The 25,473-nt window shown below is 50.0% G+C and overlaps 1 protein-coding gene across 7 annotated transcripts in view; it reads right to left on the reverse strand.

Moving 5' to 3' along the window:
• Rbpms (RNA binding protein, mRNA processing factor) overlaps nt 1-25,473 on the reverse strand; it is a 151,396-nt gene that overhangs the window by 1,965 nt on the left and 123,958 nt on the right. For 2 of the 7 annotated variants that reach the window (XM_029480393.1, XM_029480394.1), the window contains one exon: nt 10,247-10,315. In XM_029480393.1, coding sequence (XP_029336253.1) covers nt 10,247-10,315 — 69 coding nt within the window. Of the gene's footprint in view, nt 1-4,643; nt 4,748-10,246; nt 10,316-11,939; nt 12,070-19,017; nt 19,261-21,758; nt 21,893-25,473 lie in introns of those variants that run through there. The other 5 variants (XM_029480395.1, XM_021169581.2, XM_029480396.1 and 2 more) reach the window with 5 other exon arrangements.

A 25,473-nucleotide genomic window follows, 5' to 3' on the forward strand; every position in this document is an offset into this window, starting at 1 on the left:
CACGTCCCTCAGTCCTCCCGCTGAGTACTGCCAGCCTTGGTTCTCTGTAAGCCCATTTTATTCTGTCATTCATTTTATATTCTCCAACTCCCATTTTACTGACAGGTTAGACGCAACAGAGAAGAGATATACATATCTTTGTACAGAGAAATGATTACGTTGTAACAATAATGCCTACATGTTTTAAGGGCCAAATACAATCACCTGTGGAGTTTGGAAAGACAAAGCAAGTTGTGCACAGCTTTCCAGAGCAGAAACTGACATGCAGCGGTGTGCTGTGCTATACTCCATGCTTTTCTGTCTCTCCCAATTGTTGCAAATATGGAACCTTGGCACATCAGCAGCTACTTCCTGTGGAGAGCCGTAGGAATGCTTTAGCCTTGTACACAGAGTGACCACTTCCTTTTCCCTGTCCTCTGGCAGCAGCATTCTGAGTTGGAAACATTTATCTAGCAGGGATAAACAACTAAAACCCTTTAGGGAATCTCTCTGCTTCTTGGCATTCTCCCATTTAGTGCCCTGTGATGCTCAAGTGAGGAGACTCCATCTCTAGGTGTGTGTGTGGGGGGGTGCATGTAATCCATAGGCGTGGGCCTGGCTAGTCAGAGAGTTCCATTTTTAGACCTAGCTTCAAATCTAATAGTCCTCAAAGAACCCCACACTCCCTGGGAGTGGGACTCGGGCAGAAGGTGGCGTCACCTTTATGGTGACAGCAACAGTAGTTCCTTTGTGAGCCGTAGCCTCCTAGTTTGACTGACTTCCTCACATCACTGACCTGCCAACGGAGCTTCTGCTGAATCAGTGGTTCTCTCCACACCCCTGCCTTGCTCCCCATAGACAATGGTTCACACAGATGCCCCAAGTCCTACCTCCTCCTAACCCTGAGCACAGTTCATCAAACTGCTGCACGGGTTCCAGCAACAGAACGGATCTGCAATTCTCCTGGCTTAGAGAGCCACCTTAAGAACACAGCAAGCGAGACAGCGACTGTGACTTAGTGTGATGCTGCTTTCAGGGACCCCGAGAAAAAGGACAGGATTGGTAGGAACCCGCTGCTATGGCTGTGCTTGGTGGAGTGGGGGGCGATAGGCTACCACAGCCTTTGTGCACTGGGCCTACTTACTGCTCCACAGTCAGCTCTCAGCACCACTCTATCCCTGCACAGAGCCTGCGTAGCTCTGTAAGTAGCAAAATGAAAATGATTCTTTCAATGGCTCCTTGTATCTTTTCATAATTTTCCCTATCCTTAGATAGGTTCTCAACATTCCTAATGCTATGAGCCTTTCATGTTAGGGTGACCCCTAACCAGAAAATTATTTTGTTACTACTTTGTAACGTTAATTTTGCTACTATTATAAATCTCAATATAAATATTTGATGTGACCCCGCTAAGAGGGTTGTTGGACTCCCCCAAAGGGGTTGAGGCCTTCAGGTTGAGAACAATGTCTTGGTACATTCAAGACACTGTCTCAGGCTTTTCTTCCCTTCTTACCCTCTACCCCTACCCCAGCATTTATAAACTGTCTTTGAAAACTCAACCTTTTCTAGGTCCCTCAATCCTGAAGGGCTTTTCTCTCAACAATGTTGTAGTCGGCAGAGAGGGCCCTGCACAACCAGCTCAGGGACAGCCTTCTATAGGAAGCTGATCCCTGTAGGGCAGTAAGTGCTCATTCTCCACACTCTCTCCCTTCTACACCTCTTAGCAGGAACTTTTGAAGTTGGGAAAGGAGAAATGCAGAAACTATAGTCAACAGCTTTCCAGAACCAACCATGGAGATGTGATTCTCACATGGGAAAAGAATGTATCCACACTGCCATCTATGTCCCAGACTGAACACAAGGTCAGAATGGAGCTATTTCAGTCCCTGTAAACAAGAGCTTTAGCGAGGAATGGAGTTCAAACCTTGGAATGTGTTAACAAGGACATTTAAACAGAATCCAAAGACATCCGGGAACACAAAGCACCACAGAGAGGGACAGCAGGCTGGGGTGACTAGGGGCAGATTCTTTTCATACAGCCTTTGAGAAAGGGGGCCCAGAGCAGCGTGTAAGTCATCTCTCCAAACCCAGAGGAAAAGGCAGCTGGCAACATGGCTCTGCAAACACCTGACAGACTCCCGCGCTTGAACCAGCTCCTGACGGTTGTCACAACTTCCACTTCTACACATACCCTACAATTTAAAAGCAGCAACAATCGTGTCAAAGTTGCTTGTGTTGGGGCAGTTCCAGCTGTTCACATGTGAAGCCATCGGAGACTCCTGATATTTTAAGGCACTGGTCCTCAAGCTGGGGGTAGGTCAAATGGCCCTTTCACAGGGCATCACCTAAGACCATGGCAAAATAAAGATTTATATAGTTCTTAACAGTAGCAAAATTACAGTTATGACGTAGGAATGAAATTAATTTTGTGGCTGGGGGTCACCACAGCATGAGCAAGTATATTAAAGGTTTGCCATGTTTGGAAGGTTGAGAACCCACTGGCTTATAAACTATATAAGCCATTTGACTTCACCTGTTTTTGATGTGTAAGCTCACTAGGGCACTCTGCTGACTGACAGCTGAAGGGTACTTACAGGAGAACCACTGTCTGGGGCTTCTACATGGCTAAGCCGCACTCCTGGCCAGGACCAGTTAAGCTTCTCCAGGCAACCCTGCTTTCACCATCTGCAAGTGCTCTGCCTAACAGCTTAACTTTAACCTGACACTCAGTTTCGCCAGGTCAGATAAGAAATACTCCCCCTCTCCCTCTCTGCTGCCCCAAGTCCAAGTAAACAGGAGGCATTTGGCAAATTAGTTTTCATACCTGTCTGCTTAATTTAATCAAGCACACATATTTATGATAAGTGAATATTTGAAACACTTCAGTGTTTGTAGTCTCCCAGGCTTTATCCCTAAGGGCAGATAGACCACCTTCCCTCCTCAGCCCAGGTGTGCCTCAGTCTGACAAGGATGGCTCACGTGAGATCACCTTAGATCGGTGACAAGATCTAAGGCCTGTCTGTAACCACAGTACCACTGCCCCCTCCTCCCCCCCCCCCACACTGCCACCACCCGGTGAGCATTCCAGGGGCACGTGACCCTCTAGTCCTCAGCCCCTGCCTCTACCTACTACTTTATTATTAGGTCCTTCTGGTATCAGGTATGATGTTCCCACCTACTTCCGACAAATGGGCTGGTGGGCCATAAACAGCTCATATTTTGGATGTGTTACTGCATTTATGTCTAGCACTAAGGAACTCTGGGAGAGCACTTGGCCTAGCGCACAAAGAAAACCCACTCCTATACAAACTGCAAGCGAGGCTATAAGGTGATTTTTAAATTACTCCAGAGAAAGGAAAGCCCTTCAAATCAAACCCACCCTCGGAGATGGTGCATATCATGGGCACTCCCGCTGAGAGCCATGACGAAAAGGCAGTCACCAATGTCCTACGTGATGTATGACATTTCAGAAAAATACAATGTTGGAGGTGCGCACTTTCTAAACAAGTGCCAAGAGCTGGTACCCAGCATAAAGTCACTCAAGACCCCCCAAATGTGGTAACGGCCTCCTTGGACAGCTGCCTGATCCTCCACCCTCAGCAGCAATCTCTCAGCCTGCCTTAGACTCGTTTTTTATAGGCACCTCAGAAGGAATGAAATTCACCTCCTTATTTGGGTTGAGGCATGAAGTGTCCCTGGCGTTCTGCTACCCACAGCCAATTTCTGCAAAGTCACTGATAGCTGCCATATGAGGTAGTAGTGGGTAGGTTGTCTCTGTTAATGAACATTATATTCATTTAATGCCTTCTGCAGAGGGCCAGGCTGGGTGGGACACACCTGTACACTCGCACTTGGAAGGATGAGGGAGGGAGGGAGTTCTCAAGTCTCATGCTGGCCTGAGGCATATAGTGAGAGTCTGCCTTCCTAACCACGCTAACCTGAAACTGACTGCCGAGGCAGTGACAGCTACTACAGCCTGAAAGACAGGCCATCAAAGCTTACCAGTCAGAAAAGCACTGCCAGAGAGGAGCCCCTGGAGAACCCACAGACTTAGTTTTGTCACACTCTCATCCTGATTTCAGAAGACCCTCATAAAAATAAATGTCCTCTGCTAGAGAAATGGCTTCATTCCACTTCATGTAATTGGACAGATAAGAAGGGAACATATATGCTATGTCTCAGACTTCCAACAAACTGCTAATTTCAAACAAAGGCTTGGGAAGTGAAAGCGAGCAAAGCGCTTCATTTTCATATGAAATCCCCATAGGCCATGGTGCTACTGGGATAACGAATGTGAATGGAGCCAGCCTTAAGAAGGCCACACATGGCAACTTCTTGCCAGGCATGGTGGCATAGAACTTTCCCAGTGCTAGAGAGGCTGAGGCAGGACAAGATTAAGGCTAGTCTGAGCTACATAGTTTAAGATACTATTGTATTTTGTTCAATACAAAAAGCACCCATCAATAAACCCAAGGAACAAAACTACTTATTGCTGATGTCCTGGTTGACCTAAGTGGTTGGTGGCTGGGAGTCACTGGAAAGGCCTGCCAGACAACTGGAGAAGGTGGTATGCAGGTACCATGGGCCTATGCAGAGGCTGTAGTTCCAGGAGATACTGGTGCCCATCCTGCCCACACTGGTTGCCACCTGACTTTGGCACTCACCAGCAAGCTCCAGTTTTGCAGAACAGCTGGATGACAGTCGCCACCAGTGAAGACCGCATTAATACCCACAAGACAGATTGCAGCCGCCATCACACACCCGAGACCTGGGTGGACAGAGAGATCTGTTAACTGCACATGGCAACCTTTTCCATGGGCCTCCTGCTGCCCTGGGTCATGCTGACCAGTGTGCTCTGTTGGGGCGAGGAGCTGAGCACAGCTGCCACTGCACGAAGACCTTGCAAGCAGCACAGAATGCTTGCAGACAGGAAAGTGATCTCGGGACTTAGAATAGGAGAAGGCCACTGGGACAGAGGCATGGGCACAGAGAAGTTGCTGAGGTAAGGGCCCTAGCACCAGAACCTGGCTGTCTAGCCTGTGGGGACTCTGCATCTCAAAGCCTGTCAGCCAAATCATGAGATCTGAAGTCCTACACAGACTCAAGACAGTCACCAGTTCCGGGGGCTGCCTCGGATCGTAACAGCTTCGGACAGCCCAAGAACCGTGTCACTAAGGTCTGCTATGAGCAGGAAGCACATCTCAGACTGTCCTGGGATGCCCAAGTTGCTAAGAGTTGTGAAGCCTGAAGGTATAGAGACCTAGCTGACTCATCTTTAATACACCTGGCAGCGTGGCTGGCCCAGCTGGGTTTTCCAAAATTCCTCACGCGCAGAAAGTAGCCCAGCTCAGTGGGAAAGATCCTACTGGAGTGCTTCTGTTTCCATATACTCGCTAACGACTTCTTAGAGTCAGGCTGTTTCTAGCTCGTAGGGCTGCCTGTCTGCTGGAGACAGGAGCAATAGCAGCTTATGTGGAGTCTGCTCTTTCTAGAATTAGGAATGAGTCTGCAGGGCTTAGAATAAATGGCAAAGATTTCACTACAGGAACATTGGAGGAGTAGGTATGATTCTGGTTTCATAGTAGACTCTGGGTTATTTCAGGAGAGAAAATATACCTAATCTCTCCCTCACCTTTGCCACACTCCCACAGGGACCAAGGGTGCCCCCCAAAGCCTTGCTGGCAACAGCAGGCCCAGGAAACCTCCTGAGGTTGTCAAGCTGCACTGAGTTTTGTGGGTGCCCACTGCTGCTGAAGTCACACTGGTGGCTGGCTCCCTATTGACTTCTGTATTATGCTAATCAGGAGGACTAACCCTCTTATGTTCACCAGAACATGGGGCTTGACCAACAAGCTGTGCACACCGGGGCTCACAGGTGGTAGTGGGCAAGAGCCAGCCACACGGACAGTGAAGCGATGACCAACCACCAGGCAAGCAGCGCCCCTGAATGTGTGCATTTTCCACATCTTGCTGAGCACAGCAACCCTCTGCACACCCTCCAAAATTCATAAGATGTGCAGGAACCGGAGGGTGGGACAGAGGCTGGTTGGGTATCCTGCTCACAGTATACAGTCTTCACACATACAGCCATCCTTAGAGATCATGGGCAGGCTACAGCTTTTGTGCACATGGCTATCTGAGCCTGGGTGTAGGGATGAGCCTGGGGGGTCATGGCGGGGAGCAGATGTGCTGGGCTTCCGCGTACCAGGTTTAGGGGATCTGAGACTGGCTGGAAGGTGCATGTAGTATCTGGCAGGGAAGAGGTTTGCAGCCTTGTAACATATGTGTAACCACAACAGACCTAGGCTCAGAGCAGTAAGAGAGAGACCCCTCTTCCTGTTGAGGTGACAGACAGGAGTCTCCCAAAAAGAAGGGCTCTACAGCCTGTAGTTGCTTCTTCGTAGGCTTCCCTGAGGCCACTGGCCACTGCCCAAGCCTATCTACTTTTGTTTGTTTGTTTTTCAAGACAGGGTTTCTCTGTGTAGCTCTGGCTGTCCTGGAACTCACTCTGTAAACCAAGCTGGCCTCAAACTCAGAGATCTGTCTGCCTCTGCCTCCCAAGTGCTGAGGTTAAACGCCATGTAACACCATTGCCTGGCTCCATCTACTTTTATTTAGCCATGGGAGAGGCAAAAGGATTTGAGTCATCACGTTTCTAGTCCAGAGGGATCTGCTGGGAAAGAGCTGGACCTCTAGGCAGCCCCGCTTCCTACACGGAGCACTATAAGCTGTCACACCCGAGCAAGAGACTCCATGTTCCCCACTACACCCACCCCTATTTCACCTACTATGTTCATTCCCGCTCTGCCTCAGCACACTGCAGTTCTTCAATGGACGTTTATTGCTATGACATCAGGTGTGATCCCAGTAAGTAGAAATGTGAAGGGCGGGTCAGTCACAAGAACTGCTTCTCGGTACACTGCAACATGGAGCTCAGCCCTGGGTGTCTCCTGAAGGAGAGAGCAGGGGAGACTGCTACACAGCAGTCTGCATAGAGACAAGGACAGACCAGGCTGTTCCTCCCAAACCAGATGTAGGCACAAACTGCTACACATTCCAGCTGTTTTCTCTCCCACTGTTTCCTCTATGTTGGTGAGGCTATAATAACACGGGCTTACAATTTCTGTGCCGTGGTCCTGGTCGAAGGCCAAGCGAATCTCACAAGTTCCTAAGAATATTATCTCATCCCACACCAATTCCCAAGCTCTCAAAGAATTAACTATATTTGGATATCCAACAAGGAAAACCATCACTGTTTCTTGTGAAGAATGACAGAAAACGTGTTCGTGCTCTCTTGTTCTTGATGGAGCAGGGGAATTGGTAACTTTCAAAACATTATTATATCTTTCAAACATCATCATAGTTCTCTGTCACGTGGCTGGACCATCACCAAAATCCTAGTGATGGGGCGATTCAACATGCAGACAGACTAAACATCACGCAAATACCGACTACATGCCAAGCGAACATCAGCACGTTCGGGCCTCTGGCCGCTCTTCCAAAGTTCCTCCTCACACTACCAGTGAGAGCAAACCCACAGACCCTTCTCTGCAGGCTGAGCCCAGGACACCCCGAGCAGTTGTTCTGTGCACACTGTCCACGGTACTCCCCACGAGGATGGAGGGCACAGCAGGTACAGCCCACATTTACACAAAGAACTAGCTTAGTTTAAATTTCTAGTTTAATCATCTCACGTTAGCACTAAGGAATCAAAAGCAGATAAACTAGAGATCCCACAAGCTGTCAGGCATGCATGGCGCACGCCTATAATTCCAACACTTGAGAGCCAGAGGCAAGAAGATCTCAAGTCTAAGACCAGGCTGCTACATGAGACTTTGTCTCAGAAAGCCAAATACAAACACCCGAGAGCCTCTACGGCAGCAGGCATGGGCTGTCCAAGATTGGAAGGTCAGCAGCCAACACTCTTTAACATCAGGAGTGGCAGTATGATGTCTGGTACTGCCCACCTGGCCGGCACTGGCCTTTCTGACACGTGCCTTGGTCTGTGTCTCTATTAGGTCATCAACACCATTGTTTCCAACTCTGTTCTAAGTCCCCAAGATTACAGGGCTTGGGTTATTAGCTGACTTGGGAAGGACCTTATCCAAGACTCTGGAAGGAGCTGCAATGATGGCTATACATGCCTAGCTCCACGCAACGGTACCAGGCACTGCTCCACAAGTGCCTTCCAGACTACCCCCACAGGACACATACCCCAAGAGCTCACATGCCAGCCAAGCTCTGGCCTGTGGCCCACGTTCAGCTCAGAAGAGATGACTCATTTTCAATAGATGCCACATTGTTTGGTTTGGATCTCTCTAGGGCTTTTAGAAGCTGTCTGTTGATGGCACCCTGCTCTGGTAACTGCCACCACTGGGCCTCGGGCTGACAGCTACTTTAATGGGTCTGTGAGAAACAACAGTTTGGGAGAAAGCACGACCATGCTAGTACAAACTATAGGGTCTTTTAAACTAGAACCCATACACTCATGGACGTCTTCCTTCTCCCTTTAAGCCTATATAAAGAGTAAGCAAAATGAAACAAAAAGAGAAGCCCTACCTTAAGCTCTGTGCCACCACCACTGGCCAACTTGTCCACCACCCCGAAGCAGTGTTCCCAGAGCACCTACCACTGTGGATAGAAGCCGGGTGGCTCTCTGGCCACACTGAGTACACTACATGTACTCCTGCTGGGTGGCAGGCCAGGAGCATGCTGGCAAACACTGGCCTTCCTCCATGGTGAGGGCTCCGCATGTGCAGTCAACACTGAGCATAGATGCTGTAAGTTGAGCCATTGCCACCTCGACCTTCAGGCCAAAGGGGCCTGAGGGAAGTAAGTTGCAGGGCTCTCCTCTCTCCTCAGGAAGGCAAGGCTAGCCCATCTCCACCATTCCTATTTCCTTTCTCCATGAGTGCTTACAAACATGTCGCTTGAGTAGAACCTAAGCCACCTTAGGGCTTGTTCATAACATATGGGGGCCGCTTAAGGCCCTGTCAAAGACCTACCAAAGGACTGAGACTCTGGCTCTGTGGCAAGAGAAGGGAACGGCAGTTATATGTAGCCTGCGGCTCCTCTCCCTTCCTGATTCATAACGAGCAAGAAGCTGCCTAGGATGGCGACACTTCATTTTAGTCAGAATCCCCATCAAATTACATACAGCCAGAAGTATGGCGCTTCATGCTTAATCAGAAATTCAGTCAAGATGCTGAACTACAGGAGGCAGCTGGGGTTTTGTGGAAATTCTGAATTTACAAGAAACAATCCATCTGACTATTGTCTGAGTTAAAGTTAGGCCTAACTTGGCACAAAGATGCCCTATTAGGACATTGTTTTTACCACACTTAAGGGCAGACCCCATGACCAGCATTTGGCCAGCATAAAACAAACTCAGTGGTATTTCTGTTGACTTTTCTTGCCTCCTACTGCTTTGTCTGGGTGTCTTCATCTTAGTAGTCCTTTGCTTGTATATTAATTATAGTTTTTCTTTTTTTATACATGATTTGTTTTGTGTATGTGTCCATGTTTCTTGTTTTGTTTTTTTTTTTCTTTTTCTTTTTTAAACTCTAGTTTGTTTTCTATTGGGAGGGTGGGGAGGTAGGAAGAGTCGGGGATGGAAACTGTGATCAGAAATATGTTTAGAAAAATTCAAGTTCAATAAATGGAAAAAAACATTTTTTTTTATACTGGGTAAGGATACTTGCTGTTCTTGTATAGGACCAGAGTTTGGTTCCTATACCACAGCCACCTACAGCTCCAGCGCCAAGGGATCCAACACTCTCTTTTGGGCTTTTACTGAATGCATGTAGTGCCCATGCATACATGTAGGTAAAACCAAAATGAAACAAGAACATCATACACGTAAGGAACAAATCTAAAAATACGGAAAAGCTACTTTTGTGGGTTTTATGGTCTTAAAGCAGGCCTTGGCAACAGCGCCTTTGCCTTCGGGTGTGACATGTCCTGATATAGAGCCAGGACGGGTGATGGGATGAGGATGGGTTTTTGTCAATGCTAAGAGCAGGTGAAGCACAACTGAGTGATTGCATTCCCTGATGCCTGGTCCGTAGACACCAGCACTGCTGCTGGCTCTCGGAATGGGATCCCGGAATGAGACTCAAGCTGTGCTGGGCCTGCTCCTCATGGTCCCACAACAGGTGGATGCTCAGGAGACATGCCCCAGTTCTTCCCGGATGGAGGAAGCTGCGGATTACAGACATCCGCCAAGAATGGGCTGGTGCGCTGATCCTCCGTGCCCTAGGGTACTTACACAGCCTCAGCAGAACTGCCGTGACTTCCAGCCCTGGGAAGTAGCCTCGGAGGGAGGGATCCAGCGCATCTGAAAAGACAGGAGAGCCTGTGAGCCAGAGGCCCCACCTCATTCTGGGACTTCAGACCCCGTCGCTGCTCCAAGACGGGTCATTTCACACTGGCCAGGGTGGCATTTCCTACCCAGGGGTGGAAAAGTCCCACAGTAGCATCCTGAATTTCTAACATGCCCTATGAACACCAGCCACATTCACAGGGCAGCCCACTTCAGCCAGTATTGGGGTTCTGTCAACTGCCACTTCTTTTTCAAAGCTCCTTACACTTCTTCCCAAGCTGGGAGACTTAGTTAAACAAAATGTAAACAAAGGGAAGGGTACTTCATGACCCCTATGGAACTGAACCTTCTCAGAGAGCCTGTTCTCTCAGGGAAAGGGTCGGCTTCCTGGCATGCTGTGTTCACCAGGCCCCATGAGGCACCCGTAGCCTGTGACAAAGCTGGACAAAGGTCAACAGTAGTGTTGCCTCTCCTAACCAACCTACCACAGCCAGACTGAGGGACACTCTTTCCACCCGGAAGGATGCTCTGGGATCTACACAAAATCTGAACAAGAGAAGGGCACATACGTGTCACTCTTAGCCACCTATCCGCTGACAATGCCAGTTTTGTCTGTAACCCGTTGGGCAGAAGGAGGCATGTTTACCCATGTTCCCACCCATCATTCTTTTTTTTTTGATACAAGGTCTCCCTTAGCCTAGGCTAGCCTCTAACTCACCATGAATTACTCTTGAACTCCTGTTCCCTGTCTCTGCTTCCAGAGAGCTGGGCTTACCAGGCTAGCTCCTCTCCCATTGTTAAGTAAGTGGGGTGGCCTCCCATGGAGTGCAATGAGCAACACAGAAAAGTGCTTCTGGGGACAAGGAAGACATAAAGGACAGCAAAGAGAGGAGAGACCTCAACAGGAGACAGGAGGTTTACTCAGGCTCCTCAAACATCAAGAAGACGGAGCCACTCTGGCTGTGGTGGAGGGACACCTGGGCCAGAGGTAACTCACAGACAACCCTCTGAAGACTCGGGGCTGTGGGGCTGGTGGAAACTGGCCGTCCCAGAGTCCAGCTCAGGCTCTGCTAGATCCTGCTGAGTACTTGGCTCTAAAGGCTGAGAAGCCAAGGAATTGGGTCCTAGGGAGAAACTAATTCTTGCCCTGATCCCCAAGAGCTCCCTGTGGTTTCCTTCTGACTCGAGGACTCCACAATAGCAGCCATGTCCCCTAGCTGCCAGCGCAGAACAGGAGGGGCCAACTGTGGCCCCAAAGAAATCAAACCAACCCCTAAGGCTGAAGTGTCAGCTTCTGCTACATCAGAATCTACCTCAGGCATCCCTTGGGCTTCCTCAGAGACTGTGTCAGATTTATTTCCTCAAATACTGAGAGGGTAAAGTTATATTGCTGGGAGCCATCGGAGCCCCCAAAGATCCTGGAAGCCAGGCAGGCATCTTTCCCACCAGGCAGGACGGGGTGAGAGATCAGAAACATCCTTAGAGACAGACTAAACACCCACACTTGAGGGTCTGTAGAGCAAACGGACCCATAGACAGACAGACAGACAGACAAGAGGGGACAGTGTGGAAAGACATGGGTTAGGAAGGCTAGAGACCAGGAGCAGGAGGGTGGAAGACCGAAGCAGCGCGTACCTACCCTTGGTCATGGCTCTTCGTCTCAGTCCGTTTGCTCACTAAGCAGAGAGCAGAGCTGGAGCTGCCTTCCTGAGACAGCTGGGAAAGGGCAGCCTCGGGGCCAGAGCCCTCAGGCCAGGGATGCTGGGAACCTAAACCCAAAATGGTCCATGTGCACTGTGTCAGTGTGGAGCAGTGGTGGCAGTTGTGAGGCCTGGGTGTGGGGTGGGGATGTAAGGCCCTGCGGCCAACGTGGCATAGAGTTCACCAAGAGGGTCACAGGGAGGGGCTGGCAGGGAGGACAGTGAGCTGCAGGGTAGATGGCATTGGTCTGAAACTGGTGAGGGTGACTAAGGAAAAGAGGGGTCCTTGCTGTCTGCCACCCTAGCCTCCCAGGCTGCCTCTCACTTCAATACTCCCCACCACCCTTTGTAAGCGAGTATATGCACGCACACACGCACGCACGCATGCACGCACCCTCAATCATGCAGTGGCTGAGGGAGAAAAGATGGACTCCCAAATCTGCTGGCCACGACAGCCTGGCTCTTGCTGAATTTCAGACACGTGAGGCACCTGCCTTCCTGCAGGGGGCAGTGCATGCCAGGTCAAACCGGGCAGCATCCTGTTCTTGCCCTACTGAGGGACAGAGTGGGAGGGGCATAGCCAGGAGTATGGGCAGTTGGCCCAGGAGAACAAGCTGTTTGGTGCAACCACAACAGCTTCACCTTTACTGCATTTTGGGCTGTTTGTTCGGCTGAAGCTTTTGGCCCCAGGTCACTCCTGTCCATGTCCTGGAGGCTGCTAGACTCCTCATTATCACTGACTGCAGGGGCCACAGGCCACTCCAGACTTGCTCAAGCTCAGCTCTTCAGAACAGTTAAGTGCACGCATTGAAGCCATGGAAGAAGAGCTGGGGTAACCCTGGCGATTTCTGCACTACCAACAGAAACATGTGCAGGAAAACACACACACACACACACACACACACACACACACACACACACACGTACGTACGTACGTACGTACGTTACTCATTTGCCTATATATAATTCCAGGGCTTTGAGGCCCCTGTGAGAACTTCTAACAAAATATTTAACTAACACAAACCCTGACTTAGTGTGCGCCAGACAGAGACAGTGTCAAGTGTAGCAGACTGAGAAGCCTAGATGCCTGAAAGAGAACAGCACAGTGACTCAGTTCACTGCCTGCGGCCATACTGTACGGACTCACACTCAAACACTTCTCACAGAAAGGCAACTTTGTCAGGCTCCACACTATCCCACGTGGTGACAGACCACACAGGAGGAGCAGATAGATACCTGGGCCGTAGGAAGATGCAGAATTGAACACGACACCTAAGTACCGCACAGAATGTTTCTGATGACGAGGCCAAGGACAGAAAGGCCTGACTGTCTCCAGGGTGGAACTCCCACTCAGTGCACCATCCCTGGCACCTCGTGTACACTGAGCAACACAGGGCAGGGCTAACGGTCACTGGCCTTGATGGTCCCCTCTCTAGTGACCAGTACCACTGTCTTCTTTAGATTCCAAGAGTGATGAGGAAGGCTCCGGGCATGGTGATCGGTACGGTTAGCTGATACCCTTTGGTGGCTTTTACCTCTGCTGTCCCTGGGCCATTGGGCTTACCTTGGCCTTTCAGAAATGCAGTCATTCCATGGCTATGGTCCAAGTCATTTCAAACCAAGAGATCCCGTTTATTTGTTCATGAATGTATTTCTATGTGTGTGTGAGGAACGAGGACAGCCTGGCCCAGGTGGCTTGCCTGGTGGCAAGCACTTTCACCTGCTGACCCATCTCACTTGCATTTCAAAGTGCCCTCTGGGCTGCTGGCACGCACTAATCCAGACATGGGGTACCTGCTCTTGACTTAGATCTTCAAAAGTGTGACTGGAAAAAGACCCGCCTGGAAAGGCTCTCCAACCCAGACAGTTTGAGAGCAACACACCGTGTCCGTGTCCTGGGGTTGACAGACACAAAGCAGTGTGTAACAGGTTTTGCTGTGATATGGAGGGACTTGTTCCACTGATTCCCTGGGCATCCCAAGGTCATCTGACTGCACAATCTTTTGATTCTCTGCCAGCTATACCCATGGAGCTGAGAAAAGCCAGCTTGGGGCCTGGTCAGTGGTGATGAGGTCGAATCCAGTGTGGCATCCAACCTTCCTGGTCTAGTGGCCATGGAACAGACCCCAAAGCAAGCCCATCCCTTTTGACTGAGCTCCATTCCTGGGATTTGTATGAATTGGTCTAAGGTATCAGTCCATCATCCTACTCGTTCCAGCAGCTGGAGAAGGACCAAGTGAGAACTTCTTGGCTATAGCCAAGAGTTGGCTTATATGTATAATCCTAGCTAAAGCAGGAGGATTGCTGTGAGTCTGAGGCCAGCCTTGAAGCCATGGCAAACACTATCTCAAAATACCAAAAAGTCCCAGCTGGAGATGGCTGGTTCTCCAAAGATGGCTAGCCAGGATGACTGTGTGTCAGTCACTGGCGTGTGAACCTCACAATCCAGGTCCTAGAATCATGAGCCCCCTCCTCAAAGACCAATCACTCATTGGGGACCAAGAGCAAGCCCTTGGGGCTTTCTCTCCCGAGTCTCAGCTCTTCCTCCAGGCTGCTCTGAACACAAGGTAGGTTCCTGTTTCCAGACAGGTGTGGGGAATGTGCTCCAATGTCTCCCAGTTCGCTGGGACGCCACTCTGGTCGAGGGCACCCGAGCGTATAACACTCTGCGTCAGATTCGGTCCACAGTGGCGGCTTATCATCCGTATTTAATCTTGTCAGCTTGTTAATTTTTAACTATGTTTGCTAGCAAGGGCCATTAGAGGTCCCTGGGCGCTGAGCTCAGTCAAGCGGGCAGAGCTCGTGCACAATGTATGAAGCTTAAAGTTGGGGTGCCCCACTTTCCCATCCTGTCACTGGGTCCTGGCCTTCCACCCTGGCAGCATACTCTGAATAAAACATGATGCCATTTGGAGTCAATTTTCCTTTTGCTCCGTCAAAACTTGTTTTCCTCAAAGAGAAAAGTTCTCATTCCCTTTTTAAGGAGTTTGGTGTTGGGTAATTACAAAGTTTCCTTGCATCCCTGGCACAGGGAAGCTGAACTAGAACTCACAGTGGAACCCCGAAAGTCACATATTGGGTACCTGGGAGCCTGAGCCTCAAGAGGCAACTAGAATCTACAATGGACCATGTGGTGCCTCTCTGCCCTCACGGCAGAGCTCGGGGGGCGGTGTGCCCACTCCTTCTGCTCTTTCTGTCCCCGCTGCCCCCAACAAGTGCAGCCCAGAGGATCCGTTCACCAGGTGCTGCTCCAATGTTCCTGTTCTACATGATTCTCCCACTCACCGTGGTAACTGGGAGAAGCCTCGAGTAACTAGAGGTCCCACTCTGACAAAGGCAAGGTGCGGAGAGGCTCTTTAGTGAGTCCCGAAGGCCACACATAGTGGTACTCTTCCCCTCAAATTAACTTTACGTGACAGATGTTCGTTCTTCTGTTTATACAGAAAGAAACGGAGGGGCAGGAGGATGGAGGACACGTGCCTACGATACCAGGTTTAACAGGTCGGGTAGCAGCTGTCATTAAAAAAAGAATCCTGTCCACACACGGGGCTAGCTAAGTGGTTCAGCAAACAGAGAGCTTGCTTGGGGGGGGGGGGGGAGGAAAAAAAAAAAAGCCAGAACACCCAAGTTCAAACCCTGGAGCTCACTCGAAGGTGGAGATAAAGAACTGATTTCACAAAGCTGCCCTCTGACCTCTAGGTGTGCAGCACAGTACAGGTGCCCAAACACACAATCACAGACACACAAAAAGTAATAATTAATAAAAAAAAAAAAATCCTGTTTGTGAGCTTTGGGTGGTGGTCTGCCTGTGACCCCCACATTCAGGAGGCCTCTACAACAACAAAAGGATCATAAATGAGAATGGCCTGGATCACAGAATGAGACCCCGCCTCAAAAACCAAACAACAACATTCCTGTTGGTTTTCTGTTTGGGAGACTCGTGATCTTGACTAGAGTGTGACCTTCCTGCTTTTAGGTCCTGAAGGCTAGGATCACAGGCGCCATCCCAGCGCTGTGACAGTGACAAGGTCACAAGGACAGAGAGAGGGCTTCCTTAGCCAGGAGCAGAGTTCCTGGGCTCGGATCACAGCTCTACTCAATCCTTCCAAAGTGGCAGACATGACCCGAGCCAGGAAGCAGAAGGAGCGTGTGGGAGAAGGCGCCAGAGCCCACAGGGCTTCCTCTTCTGCAGCTTATCTGACAGAAGGCCAGGAAAGGGCCCTGGTTCTGTGTGCAATCAAAAGCACCATGCAGGTCTCTGGGATGTCCTAGTGGCCTGGTGCCTCCTTCCAGGACTGGCTTTCTACAGGTGGGTGTGTGCTGGTGTGCCCGTGGGGGAGGGGAATCGTGTAAGAGGCAGCACACTGCAGGGTGGTGCAGTCACATGGCAGCAGTGAGACACCTGTCCTCTGATAATGCATCTCTCTCTGATTGTCACTTTTCCGGTTTCTGGCTTTGGTGTCTCAGGTGGCTTTTGTCCATTTACCAAGCCAGGAGAAAGGGAAGCTTGGGCTGAGTCCCTTTCTATGCAGAAAGTTCAAACATTCCTTAAAAAAAAGGCTAAACTTGGGGGTGGGGGGAGAAGAGGGGAAGGTTTTTGAAACACAACTCAGGGGTGAAATGCTTGTCTAGAACGCTCTATCCCCAGCACTGAAAGAAAATAAATAAATAAATAAATAAATCCAGCCAAAGGAAAATAAGCAACATAAAAACCCAAACTGCAAGTCACTACAATGCACCAGGCATTACTAATGCTTTAAGATTCTTAGACCTGAGTTCCTGAAGCTCTGAGATGTTTAAGGCTGAGGTTGGCCAGGCAGCGCTGGAACCCGCACATGGCCCTGCACTACCACTGCCTAAAGGAGGGCCCGCAGGAAAAAAGGACTGCGCCTGACCAGCTGAGGTGTGTAATGGCCCCTATAACTCCAGCCTCCACAGATGGCCAGAGTTCCCATTGGGAAAGCCTGCCAGGCACTGAAGACTAGAGAGTCACAGTATGTGGGGGTGTCTTCCACAACTGTGAGCTCACAGACCTGCAGGGTGGGGGGTGCCAACACTCAGTAAGGCCTAGTCTTCCCTCAGCCCCTTAGGGAAGTCCTGGGGGGACATGAGGAACAGCGAGTGTTCAAGGACAAGCCAGGACTGAGAAAGGGGATCTGCGGTTCATAGCAGTACACACCCCAAATTTCCATGCCCCTCCCTGACTTCTGAGAAAGGATATTACTAAGGTATTAAACTCCTTCTAGGGGTCAGAAAGGCCTATTTGACTGTCTTGACAGGACTGGCCAACAGCACCGAACTTGCTACTACCTGCTCAGCGGAAGATGAGCAATACAGAGTATGAAACCTTGGTCAATGGGGCCCAAACCGGACACCAGAGTCTCCCTGGGTCCCTAAACCCTTGTGCTCTGAGGAAATACTTTGTGTGCCCAAACCTTAAGTCTATGTTCTCTATTCTCCACAGGGCAGTAGCGACTGACAGCAAGATGAGAAATAATTAAACCAAACAAAAAAACCCTGTAATCCAATTCTTGTTAGTTTTATCGTGGGGCTGGGTAGATGGCTCAGAGTATTGTTTAAGTCTGCCTTGAAAGATGGAGGCAGGGTATTCTCTGGAGCAAGCTAACTAGAGAGTCCCACTGCGTCAGTGAGCTCTGAGCTTGAGACAGAGTCTGGTTCTCAATGAACTGAGTCTAGACTGCATGACTGCCCTCGCATATGTTCACACCACACACATCAAAATGAAAAGAGAAGACAGTCACACACTACTGGGTAAACAAACACCCAGCTCTGATGACAAATGGGTACAGACCTGCAAGTAACCCAGACAGCCTCGAAGTCTGTCTGTCTGTCCATCTAAGTTCTTTGTTTGCCTGTGGCAGTTTCCTGTGGACTAGCTCTCAATTTGTTTGGAGTTAAACCTCTAAAAAAATTTTTCCAGGGATGTCTCAAGATGCACACCCCAAGAAGTCTGCTATAATTTACAAAATGTCTGTCCCTCGGGGAGGATTCCCCTGAAACAACTGACCTCAGGACCTTCCCTGACAATCATTCAGGCCCAGCTCTGGGGCTGCTCTAGTGGGGGTGGGGGACAGGGGCTCCACCCCTGCTGTGAGGTGAGACCAGCAGATTCACAAGAAAGACCGTGAACAGGCAGTGACCGAGGGTCTGTATGTCGTCTTCCCCTTCCGGAAAGTAGAAGATGAAACATGTCCCTGCTGCCCAGTGACTCACACAGTGTAGTTTGCAAACGTTACACATCAATGGCCTTGAGGGTAAAGTAGACAATCATTTAAAAATGCTAATGACAGAGATCTGACACTGGCTACAGAGCCATGCCATTCTCTGTACAAAATGCTAAGGCAGCACTTGTGCTTTGCTGTCCTGTCTCTTCATCCAATTTGGAGAAGGTGGGAGTTGTGAAAGAATCTTACTAAAGCATAGGCTGGCTAGGCGCTCTGGAGTCTTCTGTCTCTGCCTCCCAAACCCAGGGATGACAAGTGTGTACCACCATTAGCTCAAAACCACCGGAATCAGACGGCCCAGAAGGACCTTTAAACTAGAGCGGAAAATGGCTGCTTGTGGCTAGAACTGAACCAGAAGTGGATCCAACTCCTTTTTAAGGGCAGGTCCCGTTTCTTGGCTCCTCCCTTCCTTAGGAGCAGAGCAGGAAGGCAGGGAGGATGTGTCCACTAGGGAGATCCCTCAGCTTTGTTCGGATGGATCCAAGAATTTCCGGTGTCCGATGACTTTTTGGCACGAGCGTCTTCTAGTGTAAAACTCAGGGTGGTTCCAGAGCTCAAGAAACAGGCAGCAGCGTCGATGAGACCCAGGCCCTGGGCACAGTCTTCTGGGGTACTCTTTCAGAGTCTGCTTCCATGGGACATACAACTCAGTTGCTATGGGCCTAGTCCTCCCTCACAAACCTCAGCCAGAGATTAAATACCTCGGCTCCAAAATTGTAGTACCGTGAAAACAGAAAACAAAAAAACCAAAAAAACGCTGTAGTCTACTTGAGACCATTTTTTTTTTTGCTCTGATTAAAATTTTTATTGAAATCTCTCAAATATTATCAAGAAATAGGTTTTTTTTTTTGCAAAAGGGGGAGGGAGGGGCTTGCTAATAAATTCAACACGGGAGCTCCCTCTGCTGGTCTGCAGTAGGTTGATATGTGACAAACACATTCCCAGAGACAAATCTAATCTGCTGAAGAAGTGGACAAAAGACAGGTGTGTTGGGCTTTGCCTCTGGAGAGAAACACTAGAAGAAAAAAAAAAAAATCCATGTCTCAAAACAGAGCACAACAATAAAAAAATAAAAAAAATAAAAAATAAAACTAGAAGACTCTCCAAAACATTAAGTTTCCAGAACAAAACACCACTCGCCTAGTAAGGGGCCGCCCACTCTGCTCCCTCCAGTTAGCATCTCGGAAGCCATCTTTGCCTAAGAGTCTCTTCTGACAGATTTCCCATCTACTTAGAGGGGAAAGTTCCAAGGAGTCATTGGAGCGAGGCCTCTCTGAAATTCCAGTAAAAGCTGTGCTCAGTCTCTGCTGTGTTAGTCAGTAAGAAGAACAGGTGACACTTGCTCTGGTCACCTGTGGAAGCACTGTGCTTTGGGGGGGCAACTTTCCATCTTCTCAGACCCGTTTCCTCATTGTACAACAGGCTGGGCCAGCTGTCTATAAAGCCTCTACTGGGTCACTCCAAGTCCCAGTCTGGCCCGATACATTCGACAAGAATGTTCTCTTAAGTGACTCCAGAGAAGTGGTGGGATTCCAAGACACAGGCCTCTCACCACCGCAGGTCAGAGTTCCACCCAGTCTAGGCTGATGGCTGAGTCAAGAGGATGCCGGGCTGGGTAAGTCTCAAGAGAAGGGGGCCATCTAGGTGATGCGAGCCAGTGAGGCACATGGCCAAGATCCAGCGAATCTTGCACTGTCTCTCCATCCTTCCTCAGTGGCGTAGGCTTCCTAACTCTCCCACGAGATCCTTGTTAGAGCCTTCACCCTCCATATTCCCCAGTCACTCCTGAGTCCATCTGTTACATCAGGACCAGAGCCAGCGATCCCCGTTCTTTCTGGACACTGCCAGGTCCTGATTCTCCAGGGCAGTAGTGAACAGCTTGGTTGTGGACTACCCAAAGCCACAGATTCTACAGACTATGTGTAACCTTGTATCGTTCTATGACACATGCCTGCCCCTAGTGGCCTCAACTGTTGGTGGCTCCTTTTGAGAGGGGGCACACCACCTGCACATGAAGTATGGGACACACACAAAAGGGGCTTTTAGTCGCTCTTTGCTGTCAACAAAGATCAAAAATATAATGGACTAAGTGACAGACAGTCACAACTTAGCCCTCCACCTGCCTGCTATCTGTTGGCTATGACGGCTACTAAACACTGAGGCAGGGATACTGGGCAGAGCACAGAAAAGCAAAAGGCACGTCTGGTCCTTGACTTCAGCTTGTTTCCCGGACCACGGCCACTCCCGGCCACTCCCTGCCACCTTCAGCACGTTTTTCCTCATTCCTCACACTGCTGTGTAGCTTCCCCAGGGGAGGATATTTTGGCCTGTGGCACAGGCGCTGAGGGCTTCCTGCCTTCCTATATAGCTGATAGGCCCCTGGAGAGCAGCTCAGAAGGGCAGCTGCCAATGCAGGCGAGAAACCCACTGCTGTGTCAGATTTAAAGAACACTCAGTCCTAAGCACTTGGGGTTGCTCACAGGGGCTGCTTACAGGGGCCTTCATCAGGACTGTGCTGTGCAACATGTTTCACCAAGCCGTGGAAACAAATACCAGGCAAAATAAACATACCCCCACCTGACCGGGCTGATAAGCTAAAAAGATCGACTGTATTTTTCTAGTGTGCATTCGCGTGTAGAAGGCAGAGGACAGCCACAAGTCAGTTCTCTCTTCCATCGTGTGGGTCCTGAGGATTGAACACAGGCTTTGGCAGAAAGCCTGATGAGCCATCTCACCAGCCCCATAGCCTGGCAAGTTTTAAAAGGCCAGGCTGAGTGGCAGATTAGTGAAAAATACGTACAAGTGTTTTACTTGTTAGTGACTGGCATTTTCCACAGGCCAATCAAATGAGGGGCTACTTCTAAGGGTGAAGGTCAGCTCTGATTATTATCCTCATACGAGACAGATCTCGGGGAACCACGGCCTCCGGGGGGAGAGGAACCTTCCTATGCCTCAGACTGTTCTTAACTAAGCAAGAGAAGCTCGCAGCAGATGGCTACCTTTGCCATACACTGGGCAATGAACAAGCTTTTGTCTTTCCTAAAATATGTTTTAGGCTTCCCCAGCTCCCTGTGGACAAGAGAGCAAGCCTTTTAATTCATACACGCCAAGCACACATTAAAACCTGTGTCAAGTATACGCCTCCCTTCCACATGTGATGGATGGACACACGCACTCACGCACACCTTATGCCCCTGTGGTGCCCTTTTGCTAGCTGGGAGCCAAGGAGGGAAACCTACTCGGTCTTCGAGTGTGACATGAGGGTGAGATCATTAGGGAAGAGAGAGGTGGTCCTTTGGGGGCAGACATCAGGCAGTGGGTGGGGTCATGGCTGTCAAATGGTCCTCTGAGGTCCAGGAAGGGGGTCAGCTTGTCGGAAAGGGAAACCATTCACTTCCTGGAGGTGGATCTGTTAGCTGGGTAGGTGTTAGTCACATGGTGTGCTCTGGGGGACCAGGTCTGAAAGGGCTGGTGGTGGGGTGAGTGGAGAGGTGGCCGATGGGCATAAATTACCTGGGCATGCAGTGAAGCGGGGTAGGTGAAAGCGGCAGGAGGAGGAAGAGCAGGCGCTAACTCCGCTGGGTACAGAGGGTACGGGGCCCACACTTCAGGGCTACTGGGGTAAAGTGCAGGCACTGTGAGCTCATCTGCAAGAGAAGAATAAGGGAGAGTTAGAGGTTACCACAGGGCTGTGTTCACATCGGAAAACAAACACCCAGCAACCCTTGAGCCCGGATCAATGCCAGAGGTCAGAGGTCAAACACCCTCCTCCTTCTCCTCCTCTTCCTCCTTCTCCTCCCCCCCACAACCTGATGCTTTGCTTCCCACAAACTTTAAGCAAAGCACTTTAGGTACAGAGCAAATTTGTTTAGCATCTGCTGCCTGCCCAGCGAGGTCGGTCGTGGGTCTGGGCTCTGCCCTCGAAGCTGTGTTGTCTCTCCAGCTTTAGCTGGGGACCCAAGAACAGTGGGAACTTCCTGCTGAAACAGAGCATGGTCCCCTGAGGAATGGAAGGAAGAGAGAGAGAGAGAGAGAGAGAGAGAGAGAGAGAGAGTGAGTCTCTCTGCAGGAGACATCTCACGAGAACCTTCTGCGTGCCTTTCAGGGAACAATGGGTTACCGGCGGGACCCCAACAGGCCAGACCTCCAAGGCCGTGTGTGTGTGTGTGTGTGTGTGTGTGTGTGTGTGTGTGTATCAGTATTGTTATGGCCAAATAAACCATGATAAGGCACTTTCCATTTTGTCCTCAAAGTACAGGGCCAAATACTGGGTCCACAGGACACTTAGCACATTACAAACTCAAATGTCCTGAATGTCCCAATTGAATCTCCCGAAAGATGGAGTAAGGAGGTGTATAAGCGGCTTGTTCTGACTGCCTGGGCTAAAAGTTCCATAGCCCAGACTCTACTCAAGTCAACCTGCAGTGGCCCACTGCCCAGCGGCCCACTGCATCCGTGAGCAAGCTGTTAAAAGCGGTGAGCTCTGCATGAGCAGACCCATGACCACTCGCTGGACCCTGAAGCAGCAGTCTCGGTCTTTGCTTTTCTCACCTGTCAACATCTGAAACCACGCACACTGAGGATGCTTCCCAAGACAGCCGAGGGAGGCAGGAAAGGGTGACTGTAAAAAGCCATTAGTAACTGTCACACTGGACGACCCAGAAATGCAGGGGATGTGTGTGCGACCAGAGGGCAAGGGTCACTTCCCTTCTAGCCATCTCTAAGCAACCAGCCACCCTCCATCCACCCCCGCAGTGCTGGCTTTTGTCAGGACCTGCAGTATTAGGGAAGGGCACGGAGGACAGCAAATGCTATCTATGCTGGGTGTGCTGTGGGTACAGATCCACGGAACAACCGGCCTGCAAGTAAGTGTGCAGGAGACCGGCACAGGGCGGGGGCGGGGTGGGGGGTGGGGGGGTGGAATCCTGCAGGGACAGGAGAACTCCTGGGCTGGCAAGGGGGATGGATAACCCTGTCAGAGGTGATCTCCAGACACAGCAAGGATCCCAACACTGGCTAAAGCACCAGGGCTGACCAGGGCTGCCTCCTTCCCTCCCTCCCTCCCTCCTTGCAGCAAGATCGTTAAAACTCTGGTGAACACAGGCTGAGAATCCAGGTGGCAGAGACCAATGCTAATTGCTAAGTGTGAAACTAATTGTAACCATTTAGCAAGGGAAATAATAGCGCCACTAATCACTTTTAAAAATTCACCTGGCTGGAGACATGGCTCAGCGGTTAAGAGCACTGACTGCTCTTCCAGAGGTCCTGAGTTCAAATCCCAGAAATCACATGGCAGCTCACAACCATCTGTAATGGGATCCGATGCCCTCTTCTGGTGTGTCTGAATACAGCTACACTGTACTTACATATAATAAATCTTTAAAAAAAAAATTCACCAAGTCTACCTATCTACTTCAAGGTCGGGGGTGTGTGTTGGTACAGAGGAAGGCTCAGGGAATCCCTGAGAGGGTGGAGAGAAGGCTCCGCAGACTTTCCTGCCCTGAGGGGACATGCGCTTTCCATCAGAGCCGCTCTTGTGGGAACCGCGGATTTTAAACAACCAACCAAGCTCAGAAATGGTGAGCTATTATTGTTGTTATTGTTATTTTAGCTACCAGACTATTTTAAGACATTCTGCGTCTTTTATAAAAGTCAAGAGAGTCTCATGACCTGGTGCACTCCTAGCTAGCTCAAGTTTATTGGGCCTGATGTGACAGCAGGAAACTGTCAACTGGCAGACAAGCCAGCAGAGGGGAGCGCTTGACTACTACAGCTAGTCTGTTGACTACTACAGCTAGTCTGTGGTCCCCAAATCACACTATTAGTGGGCAGTGACTGACTCCAGGGGCTGGGGGGAGGAGCCACTGCCCAGCCCGATGATGCAGGAAAAAATAAAAACAAAACAAAACAAAAATCCTGCACCACATCTACCAGCACACTGCTGTTTTCTCAGACCACCCAGGAATATTTTCAGCAGCTATTTTGTAAATGTAAGAATTTTAGTAGCTCCATAAACACTCTGAAAGAGAAATCCTGCCTCATCTCATTTATGAGTCATTATAAGCCGGGCGTGGTGGCACACACTTATAATCCCAGTACTCGGGAGGCAGGGGCAGGCGTATTTCTGAGTTCTAGGCCAGCCTGGTCTACAGAGTGAGTTCCAGGACAGCCAGGGCTACACAGAGAAACCCTGCCTAAACCTCCCCCTCCCCCAAAAGAGTGAAGGGGTGAAATTATTTGCTGGTTATTTCTTGGCGCAACAATAAAGTGGTGAGATGCTGAGCCATGAGACGGCCGACATTTCTCCAGAAGCTTAGTTTACCATATACTCACAATACAGAGCGAACTAAATGTGAGGGGCAGGAGGACCATGAGGACCTGTTGGCATTAGACCTCGATCTTGACCTGACTGAACACTAATGGAAGCCTTTCTACACATTCATCCTGACATGTGACTTCTACCACATCTATGTGGTATGTCTGGATGCAGCTCAGCAGAATGGGATGCACTTGACATTCATTCCCTTGAGCTGGTCACAGTACCTACCGTGTGGTTAGGGTGAGCCTCTGGGCACATCTAAGCATTCCTCTCTCACTGCTTCCAAGTAGAGATTTCCTGTTCCTTAAATGTCCAGAGACTGCTGCTACTTGGGTTACAACCTACACCTGGAAGCAGTCCCCACAGGCTCAGACTCCAAAAACATCCCCTTCTAAGTATCTGGCTTTCTGCTTGCTAATATGGTCTTGAGAAAGACAGGGTTTCAGAGGCAGACCTGCCCTGGGGACAGCACTTAAATCGAAGAGTGGGAAGAGCCCTGAGTACAGCAACTACACCTTCCCTAACCATCCCTCCTTCTGCCCAAGCTGGCAGGGTCGGGAAGAGAAGGGTAGCCCAAGGGCCAGGGGATGAAACACAGGCCAGAGGCAGCCAAGCTCCTCTTGAGCATCCACTGCAGGCAAACTGGGAGGGGGGCAGGGAGAGCTTTACATCTGGGTTTGGTCCAAACCTCCCAAGAGGCTGGGCAAATTCTTTGCAAGGCATAGCTCACCCTACAGACCCATACCCTTTCTCCTTTTACAACTCTGGGTGACTTGTAAAGATACAAACAAGCCCCAGACCTAAGAACACGTGGTCTAAAAAGCTCCAGTATGGTCTGAGGAACAAGGACTGCAGACTCTGGAAGCTCTCCACAGAAGGAAAGCGCTGATGGGGGTTTATGCGAGAGCC

This window comes from Mus caroli, chromosome 8, assembly GCF_900094665.2.
Source record: "Mus caroli chromosome 8, CAROLI_EIJ_v1.1, whole genome shotgun sequence".
Lineage (NCBI taxonomy): Eukaryota > Metazoa > Chordata > Mammalia > Rodentia > Muridae > Mus > Mus caroli.